Here is a 17,934-nt window from a genome sequence, read left to right as displayed (position 1 = left end):
TGTCACCTAGAAATGTTTCTATCATCATTATTCTAATAATACAGGCACAGTTGTTGTTTTCGATCCAGATATTGGCACAGAAACTTTAAACTTTACAACAGCTTTAGATCTGTTTCACACAAGAACTGAGGTTACATTATTTCCAGTCTTATAACAACCATCATTCAGGCAAAACAAGTAGTTACGTTTGGTACTTCAAGAGTTTAGCATTTACAGTACCGTCGGTGACTTTAGTTGCCAGACCATAGTACGTGCTTACTACAGCTGGAGACTTGACTCGCAGACGCATTCGGGAAAACTAAACATAATTGACACTTTGCCGCCTCACCTCGTCCATTGGTGATGTTTACCACCAAGTTTCTGGGGATTTTCCCCTAAATATGATGGCAAAGCGTTAAACAACGAACGGATGCACTGCACTGAAATAAATAACAAATTAAGTCACTCTATATGATAGCTGAATGGTTGAGGAACCTCTCTGAATTTTTTAAGTCGGCTTCAGCGTTCTAAACTGGAGTGGTACCCAACAGTGTTTCACTATATGAGTCTTCGATACTGTTAGTGTTAAACAGAAATAAAATGGGCTATAATGACGGTCATCCTACCAGGTGTCCAGCTCCTTGTCGTGGTTCGACTGGTCAGGGTTGTACACAAAGATGGCGCCACTCGCGTCCCGGGCCATGGCCGGCCAGCAGGATTCGAACCTTGGGACAAGCACAGAAGAAAACAGAACCTTCATTTCTCAGATCAGGGAGTTCCCTACATGGCATATACGTAAAGGTTTAATGCCTAATCAAAAGAGTGAAGCGGAAAGGTCAGGGAAACTTTTTAAAGAGCATCCGAGCAAAGGAATGAATGGAGAACCATGATCACCGATGTCATGTCTTTTTCAACACCATTAGGCTATTTAAGATATGGGACCTCCAAATTTAATGTTTGTCTCTGAGACGAACAAGCCAAATGAGTTGAGAGCCTTGAAAAATTAATAAAAAATAATCCGTGTTCAAGAATAACCAATCTGGGATTGAAGCCACGGCCGCCCGCTTTGTAGGCCAGCATGATTCCCACTGAGGTAACAGAACACTTTTACGATGCATAAAAAACTGGGAGGAGAAACTCATTTATGTTATTATGATGCTCACTGCGTACTGATCCCATAATACACATACAGAGCCTCGTCAGGTGCCTATACTTTTCACGTTTTTTTTCCGAACGCTTGAGGAGTTTGGGTGAAGGATTTCCCTGTCCACTCCGCAATGTTGTCGGTCCATCCCTATCTTAGCTTTCCTCTCTCTCTCCTCCCTGCACAGTTCCCTGAAGAATGGTCTTGGACAGACCATACGATCTTGCTACATGACCATACCAATTTATTTTTCTTGGCTTCACAGAAGACAGCAAGTGTAAATGGTGGCTCCTGTGTTGTTTCCCTCTACTGCGCACTTCCTCATTTGTGACGGGGTCATTGTATGACATGGCAAAGAGTCGTCTAACGATAACAATATTACGATGACAATATTATAAAAGATTGTTTTGATTTTTGGTTTTTGTTAAAGCGTTCCACCCAACAAAACACAAACAGACCTGAGATTATCGTGACGAAGGAAAAGACGAGTGACCTTGAGCAACTCACCTACGGTCACCGCTGCAGTCCCACAATTCCACGTCCAGATTGGAGCGTCCAGAATCGGCGGCACTCGTCTCAAACTCTAAAATCCTGTGAATTCACAACAGACAAAATTTTAATAAGATAAAACTTTGTCAGGCTCGATCAGTTCAGCCTTCCAGCCCCAGCCATTTATGTGCACTCCCTAACCCCAGTCCCAGCCAATACAGCAGTAGTTCAGAAAAAGTGATGTAATATCTTTGTAATGAGGTTTAGATAATAACATAAAACAATGTATAACACTTTGCCAGCACAAGCTCTTAATATCGTAAAAACCCTTGCCATCAAAGGCAAAAGTATTTTGGGGAAAATCCAAAGAAACTGGGGGGAGGGGGGAGGGGGGAGGGGGGTGTAAACATCGCTGACTGGCGAGATGTGACAGCAAAGTGTTCAAGGTAAAGGAACAAATGTTAGGAAGATTCAACTTTAATTAGGTTTCTAATTTCGAAAAATGAGCACATTTAGTACCCCCTCGAGAACGAGGAAGAAGAAGAAGAAGAAGAAGGTACCCCCGAAACTGAGAAATGCTCTCAGGACGGTGGGAGGTACAAGCGCTGCTGAAAATATATGCGCATGGGACTCGAAGGGTTAAGGCACCTGTGACCTGTCCTAACCTGCGTAGCGGTGATAAGGCCCTCTGTTGCCGCATGCAACACACCCGAGTTTGATTCCTGAATGGGGCGGGGAGAATATCTATTGAGTACCCGAGTCTGTCTGCTGGGATGTGTTGTATCCTTGTCAGCCTGGCCTGATCCTGACAGGCAGGGCTGGTAGCCCGCCTCCTAAATGATCTAAATTGTGTTTGATGAGGCCGTTAAGAACACCTACATTATAAAAACAAACCCACCTGTTCTCTTTTTAAAAAGTTTTAGTAAGTGCTTTACGGCACTTGCAACACATTAAGGTCATATAAGTGCCAAAGATTAGAGGTGTTACAAGAGAGTAACAAACACAAAATAGAAGGAGGGGAGATAAGGATGTTAGAATTTTGATAGGAAAGAAGGAGCAAACCCCACCAGAGCACCCGCCAACCACTCACACCCGTCCTCTCTTTTAAAGATAGCAGTTCATACAACTTCTTAAGCAATTCTCCTTCTATGATTGATGCATTTAAAATATTAACAAAATTTTACAAAAGACTTTTTTGTTTAGTTTTAGTAAGGGTTATGGCACTTGCAACTGCATAAGGTCATATGAGCACCAAGGGGTGGATGTCAACAGAGAGGTCCATACAGGGAATCAGGCTTACTCTGCTCACCTCTCTAGCCTCGACAGCACAAAGTCTGCTTCGACTATCAAGGCACCCCGGAAATAGCGGGTCACAAGAGAGTGACAAACATACAAAAGAAGTAGAGGCAAAAAGACGATAGTAAGGATGAGGAAAGAAAAAGCAGCAGTTCCCCCATGTTGTTCCGGCACAGTGTGAGCATGACATTGATAAATCAGCCCATTTACAATTCTACTGTGCATAAGAATATGTTAATATCCCCCTTTGGGAAAAAGACTTCGTGAAGGAGAATGATAAATTCCTTTTCCAGAGATTCAGATAATAATAAGAACAAATATAGTGATAATTCTCACTTCAATAGTGTCCACCCCCCAGTGGTGGCTCTAGGCGTTTCACAATATACAAAACAAGATTTAAATTACAGTTTCATTCATACGGGCCCATTCATACTTTCCCATAATCTCATGAATGTAAAGAAATTCCAGATATTAATGGGTTGGTGTTTGCTCTGTTCAGAGTGAACCGGACATAAAATGATATTTACGAACTGTACGGGTAAAACACAGTGACACGGTAGACCCATTAGGATACGACAGGTCACATAAAAATGGTAATGTGTCACCAATATAAATGTGCTACGAACGTGGTGGAATCAGGCGCTTGGCAATTTTTGTGCATATTGGGATAATTGTCTCATCTTAAAGCCTGTTCAATTACCTTGCTTTTGGTGGAAAAAAAATATCCATCTATGTTGAACAGAAGTCGAGATATTTGTGAATGAAGGAGGTCAGGGTTATCTGGTTTCAGAGGTAACATTAGTGGAAAATGGCCACCAAAGTTTAGTTATTTCCTTAGCTTGTGAGTCCGTGGAAACTGAAATCTACATTTTTGTGCGCCTTTAATCAAGGTTTTTTATCACTATCCACACACACGAATGTGTTCTCTAAAGGACATGAAACGTGTTGAGCCCAAAATAAAAAATTCAATAAAAGTTGCCAAACAGGAGGAAAACGCCAGTTTCTTCAGTGTCATTATTTTGACGAGCGGCTGATTTCACCACGCTGCCTGACAAATGTGTGACATCATGGTGAAATCAGGTGTTTGTCAAAATAGCGAAGTCAAAGAAACCCGTGTTTTTTCGCCCATTCTGCAATTTTTTAAAATCGAATTTGATTATTGGCTTGACACCTTGTATCTCCATTTAAATACACATTATTTCTGTGTAGAATTTACCTGAAAATGTTTATCAAAAGCACAACAAATGTGAAATTGTAGTTTCCACGGACACCCAAGCTTGGGGAGACGCCAAACTTTGGTTTCCTTGTTATTGCTCATTTTACCGCATACAACAGGCGAACCCCCCACCCCCTTCAGTGACAGATATCTCCACTTTTGTTAAAGATATATTATGTGAGGCAGCGTGGTGAAATACTGAAAAACTGGCATTTTCCAGCAAGTTAAGAAATTTTTTATCGAAGTTTTGTTTTTTGGCTCAATACCTTTCATGCCCATTAAAGAACTCATTTCTTTGTGGATTTTCCTGAAAAACGTTGATTAAAGGCATAAAAGATGTAAATTTTCAGTTTCCACGGAGTCTCGAGCTAAGGAAATAAATCAACTTTGGTGGCCATTTTCTCTCTAATTAAACCTCTGAAACCAGGCAACCCTACCTCCTTCAATCGCAATTACATCGACTTCAATTCACAATAGACGGATGTTTTTTTCATCAAAAGATAGACAAATGAAAAAGCTGTATATGATACGAATAACTCCACATGCCCAAAAATTGACGAGCGTCTGATTCCACTGCATAGTGACACATAATATGATAGACAGAGTGATGCGACTGAGAAGAAGAAAAAGAACTCCCAATCGTACCTGACACCCTGGGTGGGATGATACTCTCCTCCGGAAAACTCTGTGGCGTCTGCCAGGAAGTTGCACAAAAATGTTTTCCCTGACTGAAGAAATGAAAAGACAACACAAGAGATAATTTCCTCGCAATCTTCCCTCAGGAGTCGGTGCCGTCTATGGCTCATTATTTCATCATAAAGTAAGCAAACAAGGGAAGCCAACGGGCAGGACTTGGAATCAGCTTTTAAGATTCTACTTATTCTGCCCCCTGATGACTTAGTTTTTAAGTGGCCACCACTAGGCCTATCATGTGATTGTATTAGATACTGTGAAACAGAACCAGTCATAATGCTGTTTTCATTAAATTTAGACAGATGCTTAAACCTTGTGGCGTCGGTGGCCTAGTGGTTAGGCTACTGGACTCGTAATCGTGAGGTTGTCGGTGACCTAGTGGTTACGCTACCGGACTCGTAATCGTCAGGTTGTCGGTGACCTAGTGGTTAGGCTACCGGATTCGTAATCGTGAGGTTGCGGGTTCGGGGGTTCAAGCCGTGGGCCCGACGTTGTGTCCTTGGGAAAGGCACTATACACAAATTTTCCTCACTTCACCCAGGTGGGAATGGGTACCCAGCCAAAGACAGCGAAAGATCTTGTCAGTATTTTAGTGTTTTAGCGCCTATAAATGGCTGCTTGCACTGTATGCTTCCCAGGAAGTTGAGGTTGTTTCAGAATGCTCTCAGGTCTGCTGGGGTATTAGTATAGATTGTGAAGCGCATAGAGCTTGCTGTTGAGCGGGGATTTGTGTTAATACAAAGAAGCTATCTATTATTATTATTAAACCTTGTGTGGGAAACAAGTACCAATTGAAAACCATTTGGCCATTTATTCCCTTGGCAGAGCCTATTTTATGAGAGTGACAAAAACCCCCCAAAAAACAAAACAACCAAACAATCAGTGCATGCAGTGTGTCGATTTTGTTGTCCACTAGTCAAAAACTCCCATCCACTTCCCAGTCGACCTACCCTGACCCCTATTTAGACCCTCAATTTCTTCTCCGTCCTTAAAAATGGCTGCATGTGATTATTAATTATTATATAGTACAGCAACGCACCGTTTCTGTAAAGTTAATGTGGTGCTGTTTGAAACAAGTGTAGAGGGAATTAGGAGACAGAGAGTTCTTCCACTTTTTCTCCCCCCATACAGCTGTAATAAATTTGACCTGTAAAAAGTGTTTTATAAAACTTTGTAACACTAACTAATGTTCACAATTCTCAATTGAAATTAAACTGCCCCGAATTCAAACAACACAGCGCTCTCGGGAGGATTTTTATTTCTATTTGACAGGCGAATTATAGAAAGTTTTTTTTCCGGTACTAAAGTAAAATTGTTCGCTCTTCAGATGACCAATTAGTTTTAAAGCAACTTTTTCTAAGGTGTAGACACAAAATGATGGCTTTAAAAAAAATCCTAGTGGTAGTTGGACAGTAGGTGCTTTCACAAACTCTTTGAACAGCGTCTTGTAAAGAAATAACTGTAAGATTAAGTATGCGAAAAACCAGACAGAATTGGAAATGCCATCAGGCCATATATATATGAAGACCTAGCCTATCTTCAGTGAAAAGATGTAAACTGAAGTGGAACAGACACAATACATAGGCCTAATGATCATCTGGACTGGCCAAAAACTATAATATCCTACAGGGAACAATGCAAAGAGGAGATGAAGAGACAGCGAGGAAAAGAAGAGAAAACAAGATCAAAGTCGAGTGGACCGGTCGAGATCATGACTGGAAAATCTTACAACAAAAAAACTGAGGACCAAGAGAAGCGGAAGAACTCTAAGCCGGTTACAATATCTGCAGTTGTGTAGGAACAGTCAGCCAGACTAGGTGAAGGTGAAGTAGGTCTAATAGGCAGCTTAAAGATTTACTAACTAAGGTACACAACAAAAACACCACCACCCTAAGTTGACGATTGCAAAGTTTGATGTTATACTACTATCATGAAGGTACGGCTGTATGGGAGGGTTACCATGCCTTCCGAAATCCGGTGCTTTTTCGGTAGTTCCCACCCCCCTTATTTGAGCCTGACCTACTTCTAGATCTAGATCTATACGTTTGATTCGCGGTGAGCTAAGATATCAAACCTAACAACAGCAAAACATTAAATTGTGGTAAAATTCAGGGGGGCATACCCCCCTGAAACCCCCCTTCCTATTTTTGTTAGGTCAGGGGGCAAGCCCCCCTGAAACCCCCCTACTCTTGGGGCCAAAACCCGTGAATAACAATTGCGGGGTGGGAACTACCGAAAAAGCGCCCGAAATCCTAACTGAACATAATCAGGGGAATTGTGCCCCGTTAATTCCCAGGCCAGAAATCAGAAACAATGAAATATTTTGCTTTCGAAATTTGATTGACGCCGTACTAGATCTAGATCTAGACCTAAATCTAATAGCCTATTGTTCAGTAAAAGGTAACAACATTCTCAGCAATACACACAGTACAGTGTATGTAACCGTAATGTAACGGTACCGGTACTAAGTAGGCAGTCTCTGTGATTGTTGACACTGACACCTTTAGCCTTTACTATCTAGATCTAGATCTACATCACATGGATCAAGACATTTATTTATTTCACTGACCTCGGGAGGTCCGACCACAATCACTTTAGCCTTTGACATCGTGTATCAAGCTTTAGGAGAACGAATGCCTCACTCAGTCACCAAATAATGTGGTACTTTGGTTGGTAATGCGGGCAAACAGGACGAAGGTTTACTGTGGCAACGGAAGAAGGAATGTTGTTGTGGAAGGGGAGTAACTAGCGAGCTTTTGGATTTATAATCGACAGTGACCGTTCCTGATTTTCTCGTTACTCGCAACTTTCGTTTTAGATCCTTCGCCCTTCACTTCACAACACTGTTGCTAAACATTGTTGCAATTATTCCTAATTTGTTTTTATTTTAACCAGGCACACCGGGAATAACTTAGAAAATGTTTTTCTCAAACGCAGTGAAAACCTTAAATTCTGCAAGAGGCCTTGTTCGGAAACATCTCAGAAAATGTCTGATGGAACAGAATACTGGTTCACCAGGTCTGGTTTTTTTTGCTTCGAGAACAAGATCTACGAGCACTTCTGGCACCACTGGCGAAAAGTAAGGCCGCTGGCTTGTTCAGAGACTAGCATTTTAAACCTACATTTTCGTTTTTGTAGCCTTAGAAAGATTAAAAACGCAAAATCATCGTTAAAGTTACATTTAACCGCGACCTCAGCCTCAGTTAGTTGCATCATACACATTGCCGATATAATGTCATCATAGATCTGGTATGGCCAGGTCTAAAATGCTATAGAGAATTCCATTGCATAGCATAAAGTCTAGACTGATACCAGCCATTGCGGATGGTATCGGGTCGGGACTGGTCGATTGCCCGACTCGTTGCCTGAAGAAAACAAATGCGTGTTTGTTTTTGAGATGACGAGTTGTGCGCGATCGGCTTGTGCCACGATAGCTTCTTTGCGCCCTCAATCTGGCCAGCAAACCCCCCCCTCCCGACCCGATCCCCCAATGAACACACAGTGTAGACAACAATGGTGCCAACAGAAAGACTTTGTCTAAGAATGAAAAAGGAAATCTTACTGTGTGAGAAACACAGCATCTTAAAAAGTTAAATCATTGATTCATAATAAATAGGATTCCCACTTCAACTTCTAAAGTAAAAGTATCAGTTGAACAGTTGAACCTGCTCTAGAATGACTAATAATAACAGACAATAGCACCTTTTTGTGAACAGCCACTTCCCATTTCCTCCCCTGAGTTACCGTATTTAACATTATTAATATTATTCATTCTAATGACACTCTGTAAGATGCCCACCTGCCAAAGAAGATGTCCACTTTTCTCCTCCAACAATCGATGGCTATCATAGATAGTTGTATCACGGCTGTACTTGCTACATTGATGTAATGTATTTTTTCTTTCAATTTCAGGGACATTGAACTGTCTTACACAACATACCCTGGGCTCTCAGAGGACCACAAAGTTGACAGAAATAAACGTCCGATCTTCATGCTGCACGGTTTATTCGGAGCAAGAGGAAATTTCCACAGCATATGCAAACAGTTGTCACAAAATGGAAGAAAGGTACAAATGAATCTACCAGAGAGGGAGAATGTTAATGGAGCTGAGGTGTTTCATCTGGTAGTACATGATGTATTTAATAATAATGTGCCTTCTTATGTGTATGCGTGAGTGCACATGAGCTTTGTAACACCACTGCCTTTATGAATGACCAAAACAAATTTCACCTTGTGAGAGCCCCCTCATGGCAGTGCCATTGACTGAAGAGTCTTTAGGTCATTCCCAAAGGGTGGATATTAACATGTTCTTATGCACAGTAGAATTGTAAATGGGCTGGTTTATCCATGTTATGCTCACACTGTGCCGGAACAACATAGGGGAGGGGGGGGGGACTGCTGCTTTTTATTCCCTCATCCTTACGATCGTCATTTTCCCTCTACTTCTTTTGTATGTTTGTCACTCTCTTGTGACCCTCTATTTCTGGCTTGTTTGATAGTCGAAGCAGACTTTGTGCTGTTGAAGCTAGAGAGGTGAGCAGGGTAAGCCTGATGCCCCGTTTGGACTTATCTGTTGACATCCACCCCTTGGCACTCATATGTGACCTTATGCAGTTGCGAGCGCCGTAAAACCTCTACTAAAACAAAACCTAGTGAGACTAATAAAAATTGTCATTATCACTCTCTTCATTTCATTCTCAGATAGTACCATACGATGCCCGTAACCACGGCGACAGCGACCACCGGCCAGAGATGAACTACAGTGTGATGGCGGAGGACCTGCTGGGACTGATGGCCGACCTGAAGCTTGACCGACCGGTCGTCCTGGGCCACAGTATGGGCGGCAAGTCGGCCATGACAGCTGCGCTTAGGCAGGTTGGTTGGTCGCAGGGAAAGGTGGATCTCAGAGCAAAATGCAACTGATAATGATAATGATAATTTTAATAATAATAATAGTAATAATAATGATAATAATAATAATAATAATAATAATAATAATGATAATACATTCGGTTAAAGTGCTTTTCCCAAGGACACAACGTCAGGCCTGAGGCTCGAACCCAGAATCTCCACCAGACTGACAACCTTCCCCTCCGCCCCCCCCCTCTTTCATTTGCTATGTTCAGAAGGTAAGAATGTACATCAGACAATTTATAACAAAAGTAACATTTTGGTTTCCTCGCACGTCATGACCTGTGACTGTCCCAACAGCCCGACGCTCTGACTGCTCTGATCGTGGCAGACGTGGCCCCGAACCCCAGCCCCCACATGTCCAGGATGACGGACTACGCCGAGGCCATGAGGAACGTGAAGCTTCCGGAACATCTGAGTGTCGTGAAGGCCCGCGCCGAGGCTAGGCTACAGCTCTCCTCGGTGGTTCAGGTATGCTGGGGTGTTTTTGTGTGTGTGTGTGTGTGTTAGGGAAGGGGGGGGGGGAAGAAAGGGAGTAAATATGTGAGGCAGCGTGGTGGAATCATGCTCTCGTCAAAATAATCAAAGTGAAGAAACTTGCATTTTTCCGCAGGTTTGTGAATTTTTATCAAATTTTTGTTGTTTGGGTCAACACCTTTCATGCCCATTAGAGAAGTAATTTCTGTGTGAATTTTTCTGAAAAACGTTGATTAAGGGCACAAAAATTGTAAATTTTCTGTTTCCACAGACTCTTAAGCTAAGGAAATGACTAATCTTTGGCGCCCATTTTCTCACTAATTTTACCTCTGAAAACAGGGGACCCCCACCTCCTTCTTTCGCAAATATCTCGATTTGTATTCAGGATAAATGGATATTTTTTTCATCCAAATAAAGACAAGTGAACAAGCTTTCAGATGATACCAATAACTCTACATGCCCAAAAATTGATGAGAGCCTGATTCCACCACGCTGCCTCACATATATATTTTAAGAGCTGCAAAAACTATTTTAAAAAATGTAATTTTTACGTAGCCTACTGTGACCTACCTTCAAATTTGTTTCACTTCCTGGTAGTGATTGACAACTTCTTTGATGCTGTAACATGTGGCTTGCACGTTCAAGTTCAATATGATCTTTTATGCAGTTGTAAGGGCTGTAAAACATGTACAAAAACAAACATGTGGCATAAGAAATATATTTTAATGGTTGCCTCCCTTTGAGCCAACATTTCTGAGAAAAAAAAAGCTTTTTTTTTTTTGTAAAGTGTTTTACGGCACTCGCAACTGCATAAGGTCATATGAGCGTGCGGGACACACCTAATATTTTCAGTTGGTAGGAAATTTTGAATTTTTCGCGGGTGGCGGCCGAAGCCTACTCTTATCGATTTTAGACCACCAAGGGATCTTTAACGTGCGCAACTTGCACACAGGCCCTCCGAGATTTTTCGCCCTTGTCCGAGAAGGCTAGGTGTAGATCTTTCCTACCAGAAGATCAGGGGTGTGGCAGAAAGACAACAGTAAGGAGGAGCCAAGGAGTAGCAGTAGAAAGGCTGCAGAAAGAGTTAGGAACCCAGAGGAAGGGGCAAAGGAGGTGAGGGGGTGGGGGTAGAAAGTGGAAATGAAAGCAGACAACAGAACATTGCTAGAGAGCTGGAAAGGAGGTGAAAGGAGACAATTTTAGAAAAGAAAATTTTTCGGTCGCTACCCGGATTCGAACCCGGGACCTTTCAAATGAGAGGCCAACACCTTAACCTCTAGGCCACGAGAGCCCCCCCCCCCCCCCCAAAAAAAAAAAGCTTTGAAGTACTTGAAGTTTTGTTCATCCCGTTTCCTTCCCCTCATTGTTTTCCTTCTTTCTTGTATGGTTCTTGAATTAAGTTTTGGAAAACGAAAAAAAGAAGTTGGCAAGTGGGGGAAAAGGAGAATTCTTTAATTAACCTTCTTTGGTATTATCCACTGGATATGGAAGTTGATTATGGATAAACTTTCATGCCTGACCTTTAAATTTTTGTGGGGTGTTTGACTTACAGGCTGGAGCATGAAAGAGAGAATTTTAGGCGGAAGGGGAAATTGTGAGAAGCTTAGTAAAATTGGAAAATTTTGTCTCATTTGCCGTAACATCATGTCGTGACCTCAGTGCTTTCTTGTCACATCTCCATTTTTTTAAAACAGTGAAAACAGTACATAACAAAGAGTGAGGTTTAGAAGAAGTCACATTTTCATTTAAAAAAAAATGAGATACGACTAGAAAGCACTTAGGTCGCGATGTATTGGCCTACGCTTTTACTGTGTTGTATTTATACAGAACGTTTTTATCATGTCAGGATCGGATGGTGCGGGAATTTCTCCTGACAAACCTGCGAGAGTTTGCGCCACAGCAGATCGGCTGGCGGATAAATCTCGACGCTATCATCGACCACATGGACGAGCTGGCGAGGATGCCAGGACTCGACTCCGAGCCCTTCACGAAGCCGACCCTCTTTATATTTGGTGGAGACTCCGACCACTACAAGTAAGTGAACGCTGTCAGGCGTGCTCTATTGGTCACTTGTCCAAGACAATCACCTGTAAAAATGACCATTTCCTACTAACTTTCTCCCTTACGTTTTAAAATAAAGATTTAAGGAAAAAAAATGCATATCAAAAGAAAGAAAAGAAACATTTTTGCTTTAAAAAAAAATGTAAGTTGGGATACTCTGGTGTGGTTAGCTCCTTTTTCCCAATCAAACATTTGTCGTCCTGATCTCTCCTCCTTTTTTTTTGGGGGGGGGGGGGTGTTACTCTCTAATAGCACCTCTAATCTTTAGCACGTATGTGACCTATTATTGTTACAAGTGCTGTAAAACTGGTACTAGAACCCAAAAATAAGAAATCCATATATAGACAGATACACCTTGTCATCCTTCAGTAAGCTACTCTGTTTTTTTGTTTTTTAAAAATTCGTTTATTTCAATGTAGGTGATAATTATGGCACCGTTTTACCAATATCTCCATATGCCCAAAAGCTGACTAGCACCCGATTCCACCGGTTGGTGACACATAGGGGACAAAACTCAGAAAATCTATATCATAATGTGGATTTACTGAGTTTTGTCCCCTTTGCTGGGTGAGATTGTGCTTTTCATCATGTGACTCTCGCTCACTGTCGACAATGTCCCCAGAAACGCGGACTTCGGGCTGATCAAGGCGCTGTTTCCCGCGGTCCACACGGAAGTGATCCCCGGGGCCAATCACTTCCTGCACGCAGACAAGCCGCTCGAGTTTGTGGAAATCGTCAACAATTTTGTCCGAGATCTGGACGACTCGCAATGATTTTGTTAAGCAAAGATTTTTTTTGTTTTAAATATTTAAAAAAACAATTTTGTTTAGTGCCATTTCCAGGTGAGTTTTGATGTCTCGAAGAGATTGTTGATAAATACCTCAGAAGTGACTTGCGTTTAAGTCATGTGGTGATTTGTTTGATTGTTTCATGCATTCTATATAAGAAAACTCTCCCGTGTTATTTTATTACATTTAAAAAGGCCTTTGTGCTGTTATTTAATTTTTATTCCCACATGCATAACCTGCCGACCAGTACCGGTATTTAAAAAATGTATTTATAATACGTTTATATGATGGGAGTCTGAGTATGAACTTTTGTTTTTTTTATCAGAAAATACGTATTCTCTGTTTTCTAGTGTTGCACCTCACGGACTTGTCGATGCTGAAAAAATATTATTGACTTCCAAAACCAGATTTATGAATTATAATGTACAAAAAAAATCTACTTCGTAAATTGAGATTTTGTGCTACAGGACAGGTCTACTTTGAATAGTTAGAATTTTTTGAATGCAGAAAAAGTGTGTGTAAAAGGTTTGGAAGTGGGAGGGGGGTGGGGTGACACTCGGCTAGTGCCCACCATCTTGACATCCCCCTGAGGAGTGAGTCTGTTTCTTTTTTAAAAGTTGTCATTTGTGCTTATGAAGATTTATTTTGTGTATTTCGTCGGCAAGCTGTTTAGATGTATCGAGCCAAGAAAGCAAAACTTTACAGGAGAGATAGGAAAAAAACAAACTGCTCCATTCTTCTAACTAACAAATGTTCTTATACCAACACTGTATACCTTTTTGTGGCTTTTTTCAACATTTTTAGGATTTGAATTTCGACAAAATATTTCTAGAACACATGCAACTGATCTATCACTGATGAAGAAACTGCAAAATGGTGTTGTTTTTTCTAAAGTTTGGGCCCAGCACATTTTAAGAGCTGGTCGATATTTTGCTTTCTCTCCTTTTGGTGAATTTAGATCTCCTACTTCAGCTGCACGGTGACCTCAGGAGTTTTGTTGTTGAAGTTTTTATTCCGACGATGCAGGTGCAATTTCCTTGTGTGGTTTACACGACTCGATGTGCCAGGTTTGATCTGTTTACTCAAAACTGGTGATGAATTATTTATTATTACTGGGACCGGTACTTTGTTTTTCTTCATGACAATGATTTGTGTTTGAGAAGACAGCAGTGTCTTTAAACCGAAATCTGGAGGGCCGTGAGATTTTCTGCTGTTGGGCCTTGTTTTCAGTTAAATTATAGCTCAAATAGTGGAGAAAAATATTGGAGATTCTATTTTCATTCAGTTTACCATTGTTTTTGGATTAACTGTGTTTGATTTAAGCATACTATATATATATACATACGATGTATAAATTTTTGGTTCGTTGGCCCAGTATAAGAAAGTGTTTTTATCATCAACTTTCTCTGTCTGTGTGCTGGGACGTCGTGTCCTTCTCAGCCTGGGTTGGCCGCCTGCCTCCCTAATGATCTAAGTTGTTGTGAGAGGGGAGTAAAACAGTAACAGTTACTGAGTTGGGGTCATTTGTACCCCCAGGGTTGTATTTGTCACATGTTAAAATACTTCAAGTACAAAGATCTCTTTGAAACTTTCAGTATTTCTCAAAAAATCATTTTGACAGACTGCTGTGCAAAGCATACGGATTAGATTAATGAGTAAATTTCCTCTTTGGAAAGTGGTGGCACAGAGTTCCCCACGTCGTATGGATACGATAGTAAAACACGATGTACGGATAGGGTTAAGTGGTGGCACAGAGTTCCCCCCGTCGTATGGATAGGATAGTAAGACACGACGTAAGGATAGGGTTAAGTGATGGCACAGAGTTCCCCACGTGGTATGGATACGATAGTAAAACACGACGTACGGATAGGGTTAAGTGGTGACACAGAGTTCCCCACGTGGTATGGATACGATAGTAAAACACGACGTACGGATAGGGTTAAGTGGTGACACAGAGTTCCCCACGTGGTATGGATACGATAGTAAAACACGACGTACGGATAGGGTTAAGAAGAAAGAGGGGTGCTGGCACATATACTGCTTTATTTTAGTAAAATGCTTCCATGACTTTTTCCTGTACTCTTGTACTGCGAGGTGTTGAGAAGCTTTGTTCCTTTGGGGTCTGGAGAGTCCCTTGGATTCCGTCAACCCATTTTTCTTCTTGGTCTTCCTCTTGCCTTGAAGCCGTTGAATCTCGTTACTCATATCGTAGGCCTTCGATGCCATTTTTACTCACACAATCAGCTCGTCAAATCATGTTCTGATCTCTCACTGTCTGTGTGTGTCTAGGAAGGTGTTTGGCTTGATTAGACCTTTGGTCTGAATACTCTGGCGTCTGTCGTTTAGCATTTCGATGTTTCTGTTTCGCTGTAGCGAGCTGGAGATCTGAGTTAGAATTCCGTTTGTGGAGAAAAATGTTAATGATTATTTTGGTGTTTCGGCTGGAATGTTGTATCCCCTCACAGCCTGGGTCGGCCCAGACAGGCAGGGTTGGAATTCTGTCTTCTAAATGACCTAAATTGTGTTGATGGGGGTGGAATAATCACCAACATTTTTTGGGTCGTACCTACGGTTGATTTTAAGTTGTGATATAAAATTAATAGAATGTTTTGATGTGACTGTAGATGTTTCTTCCACAACGCCGAGGATGTTCAGGGATGGCTTTTCATTAATGTCCCTTCATTCCGTGGCTTATTTTTGATGATATTTTGATGGGCATTAGTATAACATTGTTGCAAGACTTTGAAATGGAGAAGAGAATATCGATGTGGTCTGGAGATTATACATGTATTATCTGTTCTTTTTGTTGTTGGTTTTTTTTTTCAAATACTGTATGTGGACAAATTGTTGTCCTACTCTACACCGACGTCTTATTTGGGAAGTGCTGTTTGTGTGCATATAAAAAATATATGCGAATTATAGCATCTGAGGTAATGCTGAGGCTTGAGGGAAATGGTGTTGAATGAGAGAGTTTACAATTGTGATGTTCACATCCAGGAAACTGTTTTTCTTTTTGCCTCTGTCAATTTCCAAACGCAGGTTTGACGCAAGGTTTTGAATGTCTTATTCGTGATGTGTGTTAGCAAAAAAGAGAAATAACAACAACAAAATAGGACTTTGGGCTTCAAAAAGTGAACGATATTATAACCAATAGTATGATGATAATCCATGTACGTTATACAGCGGTTTTACTGTATGACTATTTCTACACTGAATGCCTCAGTAGTCTGTATGGCTAGCGTGAAGGGTTTGTGGCCGGTGGTGATTGTTTTTTGTTTTGTGTGGGCTACAGCTGATAGAATAACAGCAACAACAATAACAACAACAATAATAATAATCATAATCATAATGATTTAGAAATTTAAGATAATAATAGAAATGATAAATATAATAGTAGGCCTACTAATAATGATAGTAATAATAGTAATAATAATAATAATAATAATAATAATAATAATAATAATAATAATAACAATATTATAATAATAATAATATTAACAATTATATACAACTGCTACTACTAATAATAGTAATAGTAATAGCAGTTACAGTGATAGTAATTATTGTACTAGTAATAATGATAAAAATAATAATGATGCTGATAATAACAGTAATTGTTTGTTTGTTTGTTTGTCTTTGTCTCATGAAGTACTTGTGCATATCTGCGGAGGAGAAAATATGTGAGGCAGCGTGGTGGGATCAGGCTCTTGTCAAAATAATAAAAGTGAAGAAACTTGCATTTCCCCACAGATTTCTGAATTTTTATCGAAATTTCGTTTTTTGGTTCAAGACTAAAGAACTCATTTCTGTGTGGATTTTTACTGAAAAACGTTGATTAAAGGCACAAAAAATGTAAATTTACCGTTTCCACAGACTCTCAAGCTTAGGAAATAACTCATCTTTGGTGGCCATTTTCTCACTAATTTTACCTCTGAAACCAGGTGACCTCCACCTCCTTCAGTCGCAAATATCTCGACTTCTATTCAACATAAATAGATATTTTTTTACCAAAAGCAAGACAACTGAACAAGCTTTCAGATGATACCAATAACTCCAAATGCCCAAAAATTGACGAGCGCCTGATTCTACCACGCCGTGACACATTTCGTGAAGAGAAGTAGAAGTAGAAGAAATAAATAAAGATTAAGATGGTTGTGGGCAGTGAGGTTGGTTGGGAAGATTACGATCAAGAGGTAATCCTATGTATCTAACAGGGTAGAAATTCTGAAAAATGTCCAGTGTAGATATGAGAGTTTGGTGGTTATTACAAAAAAATTTTTTTTTTGGTTGTAATCTTGATTTGTATGTTTTATGGTAGAAACACAACTTACATAAGTTTTGTAAAATTTGGAAAGATAAGTTTTTTACGTTGGGAAGAACTTATCTCCCTTATTGTAGATACATGGTCTAGCTGTTAGGCGCTTCGCTGCTTCATGCAGGGGACCCGAGTTTGATTCTTGTGTGGGTCAAAGTGTTATAGAGTATCTCAGTCTTTCTGCTGGGACGTTGTATCCCTCTCAGCCCAGGTTCACCCCGACAGGCAGGATGGGAAGCGCGCCTCCTACATGATCTAAAGTGTGTTGATAGGGGCGTTACACCTGCTTAACCCACCTGAGAAAAAAGTAAATTAAAACAAAACTACTAACAACAATTTTTTAAAACCCAGACAAGTGACAAATTTTAACTTGTAGCGACGACCTTTGTTCTTGTGTCAGTCTTTGTGATTTCATCATCGCCACAGCAGAAACTGAACTTGTGTGTCAGTCTTTGTGATTTCATCATCACCACAGCAGAAACTGAACTTGTGTGTCAGTCTTTGTGATTTCATCATCACCACAGCAGAAACTGAACTTGTGTGTCAGTCTTTGTGATTTCATCAT

The 17,934-nt window shown here is 40.7% G+C and overlaps 2 protein-coding genes across 2 annotated transcripts; one reads left to right on the top strand and one right to left on the bottom strand.

The window, feature by feature from the left end:
• Positions 1–54: 54 nt before the first annotated feature.
• On the bottom strand, positions 55–7,552 carry LOC101856570 (intraflagellar transport protein 22 homolog). The gene is made up of 4 exons (XM_005096293.3): positions 7,387–7,552; positions 4,770–4,852; positions 1,631–1,714; positions 55–704 (listed from the first exon to the last, which is right to left on the bottom strand). Exons 1-4 carry the CDS (start codon positions 7,423–7,425, stop codon positions 602–604), a joined length of 309 nt encoding a protein of 102 aa, XP_005096350.3. The 5' UTR covers positions 7,426–7,552; the 3' UTR covers positions 55–601.
• Positions 7,553–7,847: 295 nt separating this feature from the next.
• On the top strand, positions 7,848–14,438 carry LOC101856337 (protein ABHD11; the record flags this gene model as incomplete). The annotated part of the gene is given in 6 exon segments (XM_005096292.3): positions 7,848–7,896; positions 8,730–8,883; positions 9,519–9,692; positions 10,029–10,199; positions 12,052–12,239; positions 12,889–14,438. Coding segments are annotated over 5 exon segments (759 nt in total). The 3' UTR covers positions 13,040–14,438.
• Between the last annotated feature and the right edge of the window lie 3,496 nt (positions 14,439–17,934).

This window comes from Aplysia californica, unplaced genomic scaffold (assembly GCF_000002075.1).
Source record: "Aplysia californica isolate F4 #8 unplaced genomic scaffold, AplCal3.0 scaffold00125, whole genome shotgun sequence".
In the NCBI taxonomy this organism is placed as follows: Eukaryota; Metazoa; Mollusca; class Gastropoda; order Aplysiida; family Aplysiidae; genus Aplysia; species Aplysia californica.
The sequence above is the reverse complement of the archived record's forward strand: the minus strand, read 5'-3'. Positions and strand labels throughout refer to the sequence as shown.

Coding starts and splice junctions, on each gene's coding strand:
- LOC101856570 (XM_005096293.3), bottom strand. CDS start 7,425: ATGTCAAAGGCTAAAGTGATTGTGGTCGGACCTCCCGAG. Junction 4,853..7,386: donor TTGTGGTCGGACCTCCCGAG/GTCAGTGAAATA, acceptor TCATTTCTTCAG/TCAGGGAAAACATTTTTGTG. Junction 705..1,630: donor GACTGCAGCGGTGACCGTAG/GTGAGTTGCTCA, acceptor GCTTGTCCCAAG/GTTCGAATCCTGCTGGCCGG.